Source organism: Hemitrygon akajei, chromosome 2, assembly GCF_048418815.1.
Source record: "Hemitrygon akajei chromosome 2, sHemAka1.3, whole genome shotgun sequence".
NCBI lineage: Eukaryota > Metazoa > Chordata > Chondrichthyes > Myliobatiformes > Dasyatidae > Hemitrygon > Hemitrygon akajei.
In genome coordinates, this window is record NC_133125.1 from 196,181,274 (window position 1) to 196,196,729 (window position 15,456).

At 48.1% G+C, this 15,456-nt stretch overlaps 1 protein-coding gene across 1 annotated transcript; it reads left to right on the top strand.

The window, feature by feature from the left end:
• Nucleotides 1–2,184: 2,184 nt before the first annotated feature.
• Nucleotides 2,185–14,737, top strand: LOC140719759 (zinc-binding protein A33-like). Its single transcript, XM_073034608.1, has 6 exons — nt 2,185–2,309; nt 2,388–2,483; nt 3,362–3,595; nt 4,625–4,647; nt 4,748–4,866; nt 14,113–14,737. The coding sequence occupies exons 1-6, from the start codon at nt 2,277–2,279 to the stop codon at nt 14,643–14,645; spliced, it is 1,038 nt and encodes a 345-aa protein (XP_072890709.1). The 5' UTR covers nt 2,185–2,276; the 3' UTR covers nt 14,646–14,737.
• The last annotated feature ends 719 nt before the right edge of the window (nt 14,738–15,456 follow it).

A 15,456-nucleotide genomic window follows, 5' to 3' on the forward strand; every position in this document is an offset into this window, starting at 1 on the left:
GCACTCAACGTCAGTAAGACGAAAGAGCTGATTGTGGACTTCAGGAAGGGTAAGATGAAGGAACACATAGAGTGAGCAGTTTGAAGTTCCTGAGTGTGAAGATCTCTGAGGACCTAACACTCAAAGACATCTATAGATGTACCGTGGAGAGCATTCTGACAGGCTGCATCACTGTCTGGTATGGGGGGTGGGGGGGTGCTACTGCACAGGACCGAAAAAAGCTGCAGAGGGTCATAAATTTAGTCGGCTCCATCTTGGGTACCAGCCTTCAAAGTATCCAAGACGTCTTCAAGGAGCGGTGTCTCTGAGTCAGCGTCCTTTATTGAGGACCCCCAGCACCTAGGACATGCCCTTTTCTCACTGTTACCATCAGGGAGGAGGTACAGAAGCCTGAAGGCACACACTCTGCAATTCAGGAACAGCTTCTTCCCTTCTGCATCCGATTCCTAAATGGACATATTGAAACTATTAACACTACCGCACGTTGTTAATATATATTATTTCTGTTTTTGCAGAGTTTAAAATCTATTCAATATACATATACTGTAATTGATTTACATATATATATAGATAGATATTGTACTTCTATATCATGTATTGCATTGAACTGTTGCTGCTAAGTTAACAAAATACAGTACATGACACATGACACATGCCGGTGAGAATAAACCTGATTCTGATTCTGAGATGGTGGAGGTTTATGGAGGATGATGTGATGGATGTGGACACTTACGTGCTGGTAGGTTAGGACAAGAGGAACTCTATCACTGTTGAGGCAGAGGGAAGATGAGGTGAGCACAGATGTTCGGGAAATGGAGGAGATGCAGGTAAGGGCAACATCAATAGCGGAGGAAAGGAAACCCTGTTCTTTACAGAGGAGGACATACCTGATGTTCTGGAAGGGAGAACTGCATTCTGGGAACAGATTCAGTGGAAATGAAGGAGTTTAGAAAAGTTACAGGAGACTGGGTGGGAAGAGGTATAGTCAAACTACCTGTGGGAATCAGTAGCTTGATAAAATATGTCAGTTGACAGTTTGTTTCCAGAGATGGAGGCAGAGAGAAGGGCAAAGGGGAGGGAGGTGTTTGAACTGGACCAAGTGAATTCAAGTGCAGGGTGGAAGTTAGTGGCAAAGTTGATGAAATTGATAAACTCAGCATGGGTGCATGAAGCAGCACCAATGCAGTCATTAATGTTTCTGAGGAAGATTTGGGGAGCGTTACTGGGGAAGGCCTGGAACATGGGCTGTTCTTCGACAGGCATTACTGGGGCTCATGCAGATACCCGTGGATAGCCCTCGAGTCTGGAGAAGGTGCGAGGAGCGGAAGGAAAATTGGTGAGGGTGAGCACCAGTCCTTCCAGATAGAGAGGAACTGGTTTGTTCTTTTATTGAGAAAGAAACAGAGAGCTGTAAGGCCTTCTTGATGGGGGATAGAAGTTATAACTGGACATCCATGGTGAAGATGAGGCGGTCAGTGCCTGGGAATTGAAAATTGCTGAGGAGATTGAGGGCATGAGAAGTGTCGCGGATGTGGGTTGGGAGGGATTGACCTGAAGGGTTTAGAATGGAGTCAATGTATGAGGACAAGTTCAGTGGGGCTGGAGCAGGCAGGGACATAGGCCAACTGTCTATCTCGCTTTTCAGGAATTGTCCCTTTCAGTTGTACTTTACACTGAACCAGGCTCCGCGCTCCGGGTTCATTTATATTCAGACCTCTTTAATATGTTTCTGATCCCACCCTGATGTGGAAATTGCCGCGATTCCTGCCCAGAGAACACTTGGAGCAACGTTGTTCATTCCCGAGACTGCAGCGCCCCTAGTGGACATTCCCGGTACTGCAGGCATTCAGCAGCTCCCGAAAGTGAAAGGATCCTGAACCCGGAAGTACCGGGAGTTAACATGGCTTCGAAAGGACAGGTCGAGAGTTTAATCGAGGAGGTAATTTGTCCCATCTGCCTGGATTTCTTCACCGATCCGGTGTCACTGGAGTGTAGTCACAACTTCTGCCGCTCCTGTATCACACGGTGTTGGCAAAGGGAGGAGAGAAACTCCTGCCCGGAATGTAGAGAGGAGTTTGCAGACCGCACCCTCAGGGTCAATCGGGTTTTAGCAAATCTGTCTGAGAAAGCTCGGAAACTAAACCTGAATCCTAAAGAGAAGGAAAGTAAACCACTGCGAGGAACATGAGGAAGAACTGAAGCTGTTTTGTGAGACGGACAGGAAACTGATCTGCCTGATCTGTAGAGATGCACTGGAACACAAGTCTCACAACTTCATGCCGATTAAAGAAGCCGTTAAAATTTACCAGGTAAAACTAAGCTGCTTTCGATCGTCTGTTTATGTTGTCTTTTTGTTTTGTCTAATCCATTAACTCTTTAATTCCCAGGATCGGGTTAAATCTTCCTTGGACTCTCTCGTAAAAAAGAAATCAGACTTTCAGGAAAAGGAGCAGCAACAGAAAGAGAAGATTTCTGGAGTTCGGGTGAGGCTTCCTGAGCAGAATTTACAATCTTGTTGTGTAGTTTTGTTCCCTTTAATGCAGAATAGCAGAGTATCGCAGCTCCAGTGCCCTGGGATCGATCCTAACCTCTGGTGCTGTCTGCGTGGAGTTTGCACGTTCTCTCTGTAACCAGTACCTTCTTTTAGCCGACAATCAACTCAATGTGGTATTTACAGATACTGTAGTTGTAAACTGATTTAAACCAGACGGATGTTTTGACTGTTCAGGATTGAACAGTAAATTGGCAACTGTAATTAACCCTGTGAAGGGGTATTGTATGTGAATCAGGTGGGAGTTAATGGGTCAGTGAGGAAGACTGGGTTTGAGGGAATTGTGATCGAATATCTGGGAACCACTCACTTGCTGCCTGTTATGCCACTGGAGTTTGGGACAGCAATGAAGGTCCTCCATCTCCGGCAGTGTTCATGTCTTCATTCAACATGTCAGTAGCTGCTTCTCGGTTTTCACTACTGTCAGTCAGGCAGGTCCTGAGTGGAGACTCAGGAATAACATGGCACTCAGATGTAGACAGACTCTTCATTGTTTCCGTAACAGTTTTGTTTTACCAGTCAGTATTGTTAGCCCTGAGCTGAACCCATGAACCTGGAGGACCAGTGGACCACTCTTACTCTGGCCTCTACCCTTTGACCTGTTTGACACGGGTGACCCTACCAAGGGTCAAAGCATAAACCCACATTCCAGCCAACAGAGTTCTTTGGGTCATTGAGGCACACAAGCCTCCAAACCCAACGGCAAGGTTGTGTTCCTCTTGGATGATAATGGGCTGGACAGACCCTTCCATATCATAAGGAATTACATCAGGGCCAAATAATAAACCAGCCTCTCCTTTCATTCGACAGGAACAGTCACAAAGCGTTCAGTCCCACATCACATCCCAGTTTGATGAACTGCGACGGATTATCACCGAGAAAGAGCAGCGTGTACTCCGAGATCTCAGGGAAGAAGAGGAGAGGATTCTAAATCCAATGGAGAAAAATCTTCAGGAGATTCAAGAGAATTTAAATGCCATCTACAAGGAAATCTCAAAGTTACAGGAACAGATGGATCAACAAGACAATATCATATTCCTCATGGTGAGAGATTTCAGTTTGGTCCTGTAAAAGTACATAGGCACAAAATGATGTATTTTAATGCAGTGTGGGATTTACAAATACTGGAGTTGTAAACTGATTGAAACCAGACGGATGTTTTGACTGTTCAGGGTTGTTGTTGTCTCCAAACCGGCCTCTCACAACATCTGTACATCGCTGGACAGTCTGCATCCTTCTCGGGAATGTTTACTCTGATCATAGCACTGAGCCAGTGATCACTTCTGTGATTCCCACGTATAATATCCCCTGAGACTCAGAGTAACATCCCATTACAGTCACAGACTGTGAGTGTGTCTGGTGCAGTGGGTGTGAGGGTCTCTCTGTTGATCGGTGGGAACTGAGGTTGAACTCCAGAATGTGACCTACACATCGGATTTACCATCTATATCTGGTTTGTATCAGGTTCATTGTTCTGGAGAATTTTGCACTGTCTTTTGTTTTTCAGAAATATTCTTCATCAGATTATATCCCATTTTCATCAGAGACAGGACTTTCAGTCCATTCTCTCCTATCAGTTTCCCTGGTACACAAGCCTCCTCCCACCTACTCACCACACCCAGTAACAGTGTCCCCAACTCCATGGTCCCTCATGTGTTTATCCAGCTTCCCCATTACAATCAATCTCTGCTGTTCCACTTCAGCCACTCCTGTAGCAGTGAGTTCCACATTCTCTTCACTACATTTCTTGTGGGATTTATTAACGACCTACTGATGTTTTATCTTTGACTTATTGTCTCCACACAAGCAGAAATATTTTCGATCAGATACATTCAGAATTTTAAAACCTGTCCAGTCTCTCCTGTAAGTTCCTTCTCTCAGTTATCGTATAATTCTCATAAATATTCCTTGTACTTTCTCCCATGGTTCAATGTCCCTCTTTCTCCATTCGTGTTAGTGGGAATGAGTTCAGTGGGAATTTTCAGCAGTTTTTAATAACTTGTCTCAGATTCCTGCTGTTCGGATGCCGACAGTCATCTCAGTCAATTGAGATCTGTGTATGATTTATTTCAGGAGGAAGCTCGTCGGAAGAGGAGGTAGGACATGGTCTTTACTGAAACTCTGTATGGATTTGTAAAATAGTTCAAATATCACAAACTGATGCTCAGTTTATAACCATCTGTATAATATTTACAGGATTAGTGTGGATACCCACACATTGTCAGTGACAGATGGTGCCCTATTGGTTGAAAAATTCGATCACCCCTATTTGCTCGACATAGCATCGGAAGAAGTGATTGGCGGCATTAAACACGGTAAGACATAAGATTCATTTGTGCTTGTTTATGAGACACTACTAAGTCATAATTAGATGCCAAATATGGCTTGTCAATGACCTTCTGAAATTCCAAGTACACGACATCGACTGGTTCTCCTTTGTTTATCTGGCTTGTTATTTCTTCAAAGAATTCCAACTGATCTGTCAGGCAAGATTTTCCCTTGAGGAAACCATGGCCTATTTTATCATGTGCCTCCAAGTTCCCTGACAACTCCTCCTTAATAATCAACTTCACCATCTTCCCAGCCACTGAGGTCAGACTAACTGGCCTAGAGTTTCCTTTATTCTCTCTCTCTTCTTGAACAGTGGAGTGACATTTTCAAATTTCCAGTCTTCCAGAACCATTGAAGAATCTAGTGATTCTTGAAGGATCGTTACAAATGCCTCCATGATCTCTTCAGCCACCTCTTTCTGAACTCTGGCATGTACACTGTCTAGTCCAGGTGACAGCTACCTAAAGATCTTTCCTTTTGCCAAGAACCTGTTCTCTGGTAATGTTAACTTCACGCCCGGCACGTCGCCTGACAATTGGAACTTCCACCATACTGCTAGTGTCTTCCACAGTGAAACCTGATGCAAAATACGTCTTCAGTTCATCCACCCTTTCATTGTCCCCCATTACTACCTCTCCAGCATTGTTTTCCAGCAGTCCGATATCCACTCTCGCCTCTCTCTAATCCAGAGATTAGGACCTCCTGGGTACTAATTGCTGGATTCCTGCCTGTGCCAGGTGCCAGTGAGGGTAGAAACACGATGATCTGGCAGGTAAATGTGTGGCTGAGAAGCTGGTGCAGGGCGGCAGGCTTCAGGTTCTTGGATCATTGGGATCCCCCTGGGGGAGGTATGACCTGTTCAGAAGTGATGGGTTGCACCTGAACCCAAGGGGGACCAATATTCTTGCGGGCAGGTTTGTTAGAGCTATTGGGGAGGGTTTAAACTAATTTTGTAGGGGGGTGGGAACTGGAGTGAAGGGACTCAGGATAGGACGGATGGTAAAAATGGTAATGATAGCCTGCAGTCAGTCTGTCAGGAAGGGCAGGCAGGTGATGGAACTCAGTTGCAGCCAACAAGCTGAGTATCAAAACTTTAGGGATACAGAATCAGAAAGGACAGCAAACACGGTACTCAAGCTGTTGTATCTAAATGCACGTAGTATAAGAAATAAAGTGGATGATCTTGTTGCACGATTACAGATTGCCAGGTATGATGTTGTGGCCGTCACTGAATTGTGGCTGAAGGATGGTTGTAGTTGGGAGCTGAATGTCCAGGGTTACACATTATATCGGAGTGATAGGAAGATAGGCAGAGGGGGTGGTGTGGCTCTACTGGTAAAGAATGGCATCAAATCAGTAGAAGGATGTGACATAGGATCGGAAGATAGTGAATACTTGTGGGTTGAGTTCAGAAACAGCAAGGTTAAAAAGACCTTGATGGCAGTTATACACAGGCCTCCAACAGAGCTGGGCGGTGGACCACAGATTACAACAGGAAATAGAAAAGCTGTGTCAAAAGGGCAATGTTCTGGTAGTCATGGGAGATTTTAACATGCAGGTTGATTGGGAAAATCAGGTTGATAATGGATCTCAAGAGTGAGTCTGTTGAATCCCTAAGAGATGGCATTTAAAGCAGTTTGTCATTGAGCCTACTAGGGGATCAGCTATACTGGATTGGCTGTTACGTAATGAACCAGAGGCGATTAGGGAGCTGAAGGTAAAAAACCCTGAGGAACCAGTGATCACAGTATGATTGAGTTTAACTTGAAATTTGATAAGAGAGAAAGTAAAGTAGCAGTCGCCGACCCGTTAATCACAATCGACTGGTCGATCTTTGAGACTTTCCCAGTAGATCCCGAAAAAAATTCAAAAATAAATACACAAATACCGTTGAAAGATTGTTTTTGGGTTGCGGGGTTTTGTTCCGTTCTTTCTGCCCAGTGCGCGTGTGTGTAGCTCCCCCGCATTACACAGTGTAATTCAACACGTACAAACACACTGGATGAACTCAGCAGGTCGGGCAGCGTCCGTTGAAATGAGCAGTCAACCTGCTGACTGCTGAGTTCATCCAGCTTGTTTGTACGTGTTGATGTGACCACAGCATCTGCAGTGTACTTTGTGTTTACACAGTGTAAGTCAGTGGTCCCCAACCACCGGGCCGTGAGGAAACGATATGAGTCAGCTGCACCTTTCCTCACTCCCTGTCTTGCCCACTGTTCAACTTGAACCCATGCGAGGTCATCAGTCGCCTAAATGCAGTGATACCCTTGTGCCAGGAATCACTGGCTCGCCTCACGCGGCCGGCGAGAAGTGCCGTTGGTACTGGCCTGGAGCGCGGAGAGGTGGGCGCCGCCTCTAAACCTGTTCACCACACCGAATGTTCGTGGGGAACCCGGTGCTAAAATATTCGCAGACGAACTAATTCGGGCTCAGAGTTCCGTAAGTAGCAGAGCAGCTACCGCGCTGCGATCTGCTGATACAAACTTTTGTCGGCTGATAGATCCTACAAGGTGGGCGGGCGCCCTGTCACACTCCCCGCTCTGTCGCTTTCTCCGGACTGGAACCGGCACGGGGACCTCCGGCCCTGACCTTGTCCTCTCACCCCACCCACAACCAGCCACATTTGGCCAGGGTGTCTGGCGGAGGGCGGAGGCTGCAGTTTGGGCCTGGAGGCTGTCTAATGAGGCAGTGAAATCCTCAAAACTGCTTCGGTACCTTGATTCCAAGCACCCCGCACTTAAAGACAAACCCGCTGAGTTTTTTGAGCGGAGAAAACGTGAGCAAGTGGGACAAAAGCTAAGTGCCGAGAGCCGCAAAAACTAATTTGTGGAATAGACTGGACATAAGGAACCTGCTTCGAGTATCGCTGTATTCCGGTCGTGTTTAATCCCCCCCCCCCCACCCCGCCGGCGGCCGGTCGGTAAGAATATTGTCAATATTAAACCGGTCCGCGGTGCAAAAAAGGGTGTGTACCCCTGGTGTTTATACATTATTTCTACTTCCGGGTTGCGGGGTTTTACTTCCGGTCTTTCCTGCCCCAGTGCGCATGTGTGTAACTAATCAATCTGGGGGTCGATGTTGCCTTTGACTGTGGCCGAGGTAGGGTATCTTGGGCTTAAAAAGGTTGGTGATCACTAGAGTAAATGCTGACGTAGCAGTATTTCAGTGGAGTAAGGGAAATTACAGTGGTAGGAGACAGGAGTTGGCCAAAGTAGATTGGAAAGAGCTGCTGGCAGGGATGTCAGCAGAGCAGCAATGGTGTGTGTTTCTGGGGAAATGAGGAAGCTGCAGGACGTGAGTATGTTTTCATTTCTTCCAAAAACGAAGAAATACTCAAATTGTAAAATAGTACAACCATGACTGACAAGGGATGTCAAAACTATTGTAAAAGCAAAAGAAAGGACATACAACAAAGCAAAAATTAGTGGGATGATAGTGGATTGGGAAGTTTTTAAAAACCTAAACAGAGCAACTAAAACAATCATTGGAAAGGAAAAGATGAAATGTGAAAGCAAGCTAGCAAATAATATCAAAGTGGATGGTAAAAGTTTTTTCACGTATGTTAAAAATAAAAGAGAAATGAGAGTGGATATAAGACCGCCAGAAAATGAGGCAGGAAAAATAATAACAGGGGACAAGGAGATGGCGGATGAACTAAATGACTATTTTGCATCAGTCTTCACTGTGGAAGACACTAACACTATGCCTGATGTAGTGTGTGAAGGAAGAGAAGTGGGTGCAGTTACTATTACAAGAGAGAAGGTGCTCAAAAAGCTGAAAGACCTAAAGGTACATAAGTCACCTGGACCACAAGAACTGCACCCTATGGTTCTGAAAGATGTAGCATTAGAGATTATGGTGGCATTAGAAATGACCTTTCAAAAATGATTGGAGTCTGGCATGGTGTCAGAGGAGTGGAAAATTCTTTAAGAAAGGAGGAAGGCAGCAGAAAGGAAATTATAGACCAGTTAGCCTGACCTCAGTGGTTGAGAAGAAGTTTGAGTCAATTGTTAAGGATGAGGTGATGGAGCACATGGTGACACAGGACGTCGTGATACAGGACAAGATGGTATAAAATCAGCATGGTTTCCTTCAGGGAAAATCCTGCCTGACAAACCTGTTGGAATTCTTTGAGCAGATTACAAGTAGGATAGATAAAGGGGATGTAGTGGATGTTGTATATTTGGAGATTCAGAAGGCCTTTGATAAGGTGCCACACATGAGGCTGCTTCCCAAGTTAAGAGCCCGTGGTATTATAGGGAAGTTGCTGACATGGTTAGACATTGGTCCCTCCCAACTAATCAATGCACACCTAAATTATTGGTCACCTTAATTGGATTATTGCGCCCAGCCCCATGATTTAAAAGGTGAGACTTGCCCTTAGCTCGCCCTCTCTTACAGGCAACCACATTGGAGGTAAGTGCATTGATTTATGCTTGGTAAGGTCTATCGTTTGTCCTGATAAGGGAGCCACAACTATCCAAGGTCAAGGGGGATAGCTGTTGTAGTGCCTTTCCCTTGTTCTTTGTTTGTGAAACCGTACCCTGTCCCCACACCGCTTCCTGTGTATTGTAGTTGCTTGTGTTGACCCGACTTGCCCTTGTAAATAAATTCCTTAGTATTAAAACTGTGTGTGTCCAGGCCTCTACTGTTGAGACTCAAAGAACCAGTTATTTTCCGTCACAACAGCATATAAAACACTTAAGAACCAATGTTTCAGCGCCGGGTTCGATACAGTGACAGACCACTCCCAAGTGTGCTCTTCACCGTGCCGGTTTGATGTGGAGGATCAAAAACCCAAAACCCAATAATTAAACCACTGCGTTGCTTAGTAATCATTGTAGCTTTCATCGGGGCAGAGCCTTTCTCACTTTATCCTTTAAAATTGTTCCGATCGTTGACCGACTGCAGCCTAACGCTTTTCCAAGGACCGATGGCATTTCACCACTTTCTGGGTAAACATGCCCACCTGAAAGGTCATTTCCGAGTAAGAGATCAACATTGTCTATCGGTAGTTCAGATCGCACCCCTATTGTGACTGGTCCAGATACCAAGTCGCATTTCAGAATTATCTTATGCAAAGGCACGGTCTCAGTCCCCTTTCCAATACCTTTGATAATATTCACCGCCATATCACCATATAACAATTACAGCACGGAAACAGGCCTTCTCGGCCCTTCTAGTCCATGCTGAACACTTACTCTCAACGCCCCCGACTCTCAAATCTCCATCTCAGCACCGAACTCCAAAACACTCTTTCATATCAGTGACTGAAAAGCTCCAGTATCGCTCCAGATTCTCACTGGAACCGGAGTTGATCCCTCCTTCACAGACACAAACCCATTTGAAATAAATCTCTCAAATCCCTCTTGAACTCGGTCAGACCCCTCCTTCTTCAGCGGTGTTTCAACCGTCTGAACGCAGGCATTTGGGGTTCTCTCTCTCTCTGTCCTGTTTTCCCTTTTCATAGCAAAACAATTGGATGCCGCATGACCAGGCTTCCCACAAAAGTAACACTTGAAACTGGGAAATTTTTCTTTTGACTGCTTCCCTTCCTCCTGACTTTTATCACTAGTCCCCGGTTTACTCTCTGGTTTAGCCGGTGGGTTATCTTTGTTATCCCTGCTACTCCTTTGGTAGCTCTTGCTCGGGAAAAACTTTACCTTGTGGGTTAAAGCAGACTCGTCTGCTAACTTAGCAGACTCTGACAGGATCTCAGCCTCTCTCTCATTCAGGTACGTCCTTATGTTGTCAGCGACCCGGGTTCATGTCCCGTTACTGCCTGTCAGGAGTTTGTACGTTCTCCCATGACCACGTGGGTTTCTTCCAGGTGCTCTAGTTGCACAGTCCAAACCTGTACTGGTTGGCAGGTTAATTGGTCATTGTAACTTGTCCCATGGTCAGGCTGGGATTAAATCAGGGGTTGCTGGGTGGTGGGGGTCATTGTAACTTGTCCCATGGTCAGGCTCGGATTAAATCAGGGGTTGCTGGGTGGTGGGGGTCATTGTAACTTGTCCCATGGTCAGGCTCGGATTAAATCAGGGGTTGCTGGGTGGTGGGGGTCATTGTAACTTGTCCCATGGTCAGGCTCCGATTAAATCAGCGGTTGCTGGGTGGTGGGGGTCATTGAAACTTGTCCCATGGTCAGGCTCGGATTAAATCAGGGGTTGCTCGGTGGTGGGGGTCATTGTAACTTGTCCCATGGTCAGGCTCCGATTAAATCAGGGGTTGCTGGGTGGTGGGGGTCATTGTAACTTGTCCCATGGTCAGGCTCGGATTAAATCAGGGGTTGCTGGGTGGTGGGGGTCATTGTAACTTGTCCCATGGTCAGGCTCAGATTAAATCAGGGATTGTTGGGTGGTGATGGATGTCATTGTAACTTGTTCCATGGTCAGGCTCGGATTAATTTGGGTTGCTGGGTGGTGGGGGTCAAAGGGTCGGAAGGGCCTATTCCGTACTGTATCTCAATAAATAAATTACAGCTGATGAAAGTGCAGTAGACATCGTCTCCATGGAGTTTAGCGAGGGATTGGACAAGGTAGCAGAGAGTTAGATCACATGGGATACGGTACGATCTGGAATAGGATACAGAGTTGTCTGGGTGGAGTCCTGTGACCAGTGGTTGTTCTGCAGGGATCGGAGCTGGGTCCACTGTTTTTCATCATTCATATGAATGATTTGGAGAGAATGTAGGTGAAGTGTTTAGTAGGTTTGTGAAGGACTCTAAATTTGGTGGTTTCATGGACAGTGAAGAGGTTATTTATTTATTTAGAGACAGTGTGAAACAGGCCGTCCCAGACCAACGACCCGCTCCACCCAGCACCCCAACTATTTAAAACCAGCCTAATCACGGGGCAATGTACAATGACCATTTAACCTACAAACCGTTATGTCTTTGTACAAGCGTTACAGAGTGATAGAAACTAACAACACAGGCCCTTCAGCCCATCTGGTCTATACTGAAGCATTTAAACTACCTGCTCCCATCGACCTGCACCAGGACCATCGTCCTCCAACTCCGACCATCCATGTACCGTCCAAACTTCACTTAAATGTTTAAATCGAGCTTGCTTGCACCACTTGGGCTGGCAGCTCATTCCACACTCTCACAACCCTCTGAATGAAGCAGTTTCCCCTCATGTTCCCCTTAAACTTTTCATCTTTCACCTTTAACCCATGACCTCTGGTTGTAATCCCACACACCCTCTGTGGAAAAAGCCTGCTTGCATTTACCCTATCTATACCCCTCATAATTTTGTATACCTCTATCAAATCTCCCCTCAGTCTTTATGTTACAGGAATAAAGTCCTAAACTATTCAATCTTTCCTCATGACTCATGTCCTCCAGTCCCAGCTACATCCCTGGAAATTTTCTCTGTACTCTTGCAAACTTATTTACATCCTTCCTGTAGGTAGGTCACCAAAACTGTACACAATATCCCAAATTAGGCGGCCCCAGGTCTCAGACAACTTCAACCTAACATCCATCTACCTGTAACACCACTTTCGGTGTATTCTGGACCTGTGTTCCCAGATCTGCTGTAGAACAGAGTCCTCAGTGCCCGACCATTCACTGTGAAAGACCGACACTGGGGTCCTACCGAAGAGCAACAGCTCACACTTGTCTGCATTAAATTCCAGCTGACACTTTTCAGCCCATTTTCCCAGCTGCTCCAGATCCCACTGCAAGTAATGATGGTCTTCCTCGCTGTCCACTCCTCCCGAATCTGAGGGATGAATCGGGAGCACCCGGAGGAAATGCACGAGGTCCCGGGGAGAAAGTACAAACTCCTTACAGATGGTTTTGGAATTGAACTCTGAACTCTGCAATGCCCCAAGGTGCAACAGTATTGTGTTATCCACTACATAACCCTCTTGCTCATGGTTTATCCAAGATTACAATGAGATCTTGATTAATTGGGTCTCTGGGCCATTGGATGGAATTTGATTTTAATTCAGAGAGATGAGGGTGTTGCATTTTGGAAGGTAAACCAGGACAGGATTTACACATCAATCGGGGGCCCTGGAGAGTGTTGTGGAACAGAGAGACCAGGACGTGATTGCCTTCATCAGACAGAATACTGAGTACAGGAACTGGGACGTCACGTTATGAGTGTACAAGACATTGGGAAGGCCACATTTGGAGCAGAGTAACATACAAACTGCTGGAGGAACTCAGCAGGTCAGGCAGCATCTATGGATATGAATAAACAGTTGATGATTTTGGCCAAGGTTTTGTGTGTGTTGCTTTTGATTTCCAGCATCTACAGACTTTCTTGTCTTTATGATTTTGATCACCCTGTACAGTTCTGGTTATCTTTCTACAGGAAGGATGTCATTAAACTGAGAGGGTATAAAACAGATTTACAAGGATGTTACTGGGACTGGAGAGTTTGGGTTATAAGGAGAGGCTGAATATTCTGGGTCTCTCTCATACCCGGTTCCACTGCTATCTCCCGTCTTTCTTTCCAATCGAGGAAAGGTCTCGGCTTGAAACAGCGACTGTACATCTCCCTTATCACACGCTGCTTGACCCACTGAGATCCTCTAGAATTTTGTGTGTGTTGATCGAGGAAAATCCGCTCTCCATGTCGAGGAAAAACCTCGGGACGATGCCGGTTGTCCATCCGCTGTATTTGGGTAAAACCCCGGGAAAGGGTCCTGTCGCCCATCCAACTGCGCCTGAGGCCCAGCGGCCTCTCCCCACGGTCCCGGGGCCGCGCTGCCCGAGTCTCCCCCCCGGTCCCCGGGGCCGCGCTGCCCGAGTCTCCCCCCGATCCCGGGGCCGCGCTGCCCGAGTCTCCCCCCCGGTCCCCGGGGCCGCGCTGCCCGAGTCTCCCCCCCGATCCCGGGGCCGCGCTGCCCGAGTCTCCCCCCCAATCCCCGGGGCCGCGCTGCCCGAGTCTCCCCCCGATCCCCGGGGCCGCGCTGCCCGAGTCTCCCCCCCGGTCCCCGGGGCCGCGCTGCCCGAGTCTCCCCCCCGATCCCCGGGGCCGCGCTGCCCGAGTCTCCCCCCGATCCCCGGGGCCGCGCTGCCCGAGTCTCCCCCCGGTCCCCGGGGCCGCGCTGCCCGAGTCTCCCCCCCGATCCCCGGGGCCGCGCTACCCGAGTCTCCCCCCCGATCCCCGGGGCCGCGCTGCCCGAGTCTCCCCCCGATCCCGGGGGCCGCGCTGCCCGAGTCTCCCCCCCCGATCCCCGGGAACTCTCTAATTCTCTGCTTCTCCCCCCAGTCTCTGTCACCCTGGATGTGGAAACGGCGAATCCGGGGCTCGAGGTGTCTGAGGATCGGAAGAGTGTGAGACGGACCGGGACCCGGAGGGATCTCCCTGACACCGGGAAGAGGTTCACATACTGGGCTTGTGTGCTGGGATCGGAGGGATTCACATCGGGGGGACATTACTGGGAGGTGGAGGTGACGGGGAATCGGTGGTGGTATCTGGGAGTCGCCGCAGAGTCTGTGGAGAGGAAGGGAGAGGTCACACTGAGTCCGGAGACCGGATTCTGGAGAATCGCGCGGGTTGATGACGAGATGAAGGTTTTCACCTCCCCTGAGTCCCGTCTCCCTGCCGATCCCATCCCCGGGAGGGTGGGAGTTTATCTCAGTTACGAGTCCGGGACAGTTTCATTTTACAACGCGGAGACCAAGTCCCATCTCCACACCTTCACTGGGAATAAATTCACGGAGAAACTTTATCCTTTCTTCGGGACTGGATATAAAAACGAGTGGCTGAGAATCTGCTCCGGTTCCGCTCCGGGTCTGTAAACGGGTCGGGTCCAGGACCGGCGTCAGGAGTCAGTCAGTGTAAATATAAATGTGCGGAGAGTGAAATAAACACGATGTGAGAATTATCGATCCATTAATTTTAACTCGTTCACCGCATCCGTCAACGGAACAGAAACACTGCGGATTCAGCAGCAGCCGCGGGCGGCGGGTCCTGAGCTCCCCGGCTCCTCCGGGTGCTAAAGTCTACCGGGACTGACAGGGTAACTGGGGCAAGTGGTGGTGGTGCTGACTGGGAGAGGGAGGTCAGGGTTAATCTTGGTAACACGGGACATGTTGTGGTAACACACAAAGCGCCTGGGTCTCCCACCGTGTCAGGCAACATCTATGGAGGGAAATGGGCAGGTGAGGGGTGGATCCAGGTGAGGGGTAATACCTGAGGGAGGGGTGATAGATGAGGGACGGGTGGAAATGTGTCAGAAATTGGGAGGTGAGAGCTGTCAGTGACAAAGGGCTGAAGATTTTGGAATCTGACAGGAGGGGAAAGTGACCCCAGAGTAAAGGGAGGGAGGTGGGGAGGAGTGTGTGGGAGATGGGCAGATGGAGAGGGTCAGGAGGAGAGTGGGTGATCGGCAGATGGAGAGGGTGGGGATGAGTGTGAGGGTGATGGGCAGATGGAGAGGGTCAGGAGGAGAGTGGGTGATCGGCAGATGGAGAGGGTGGGGAGGAGTGTGGGGGATGGGTAGATGGAGAGGTGGGGAGGAGTGTGAGGGTGATGAGCAGATGGAGAGGGTGGGGAGGAGGGTGTGGGTGATTGGCAGATGGAGAGGGTGGGGAGGAATGTGTGGGTGAT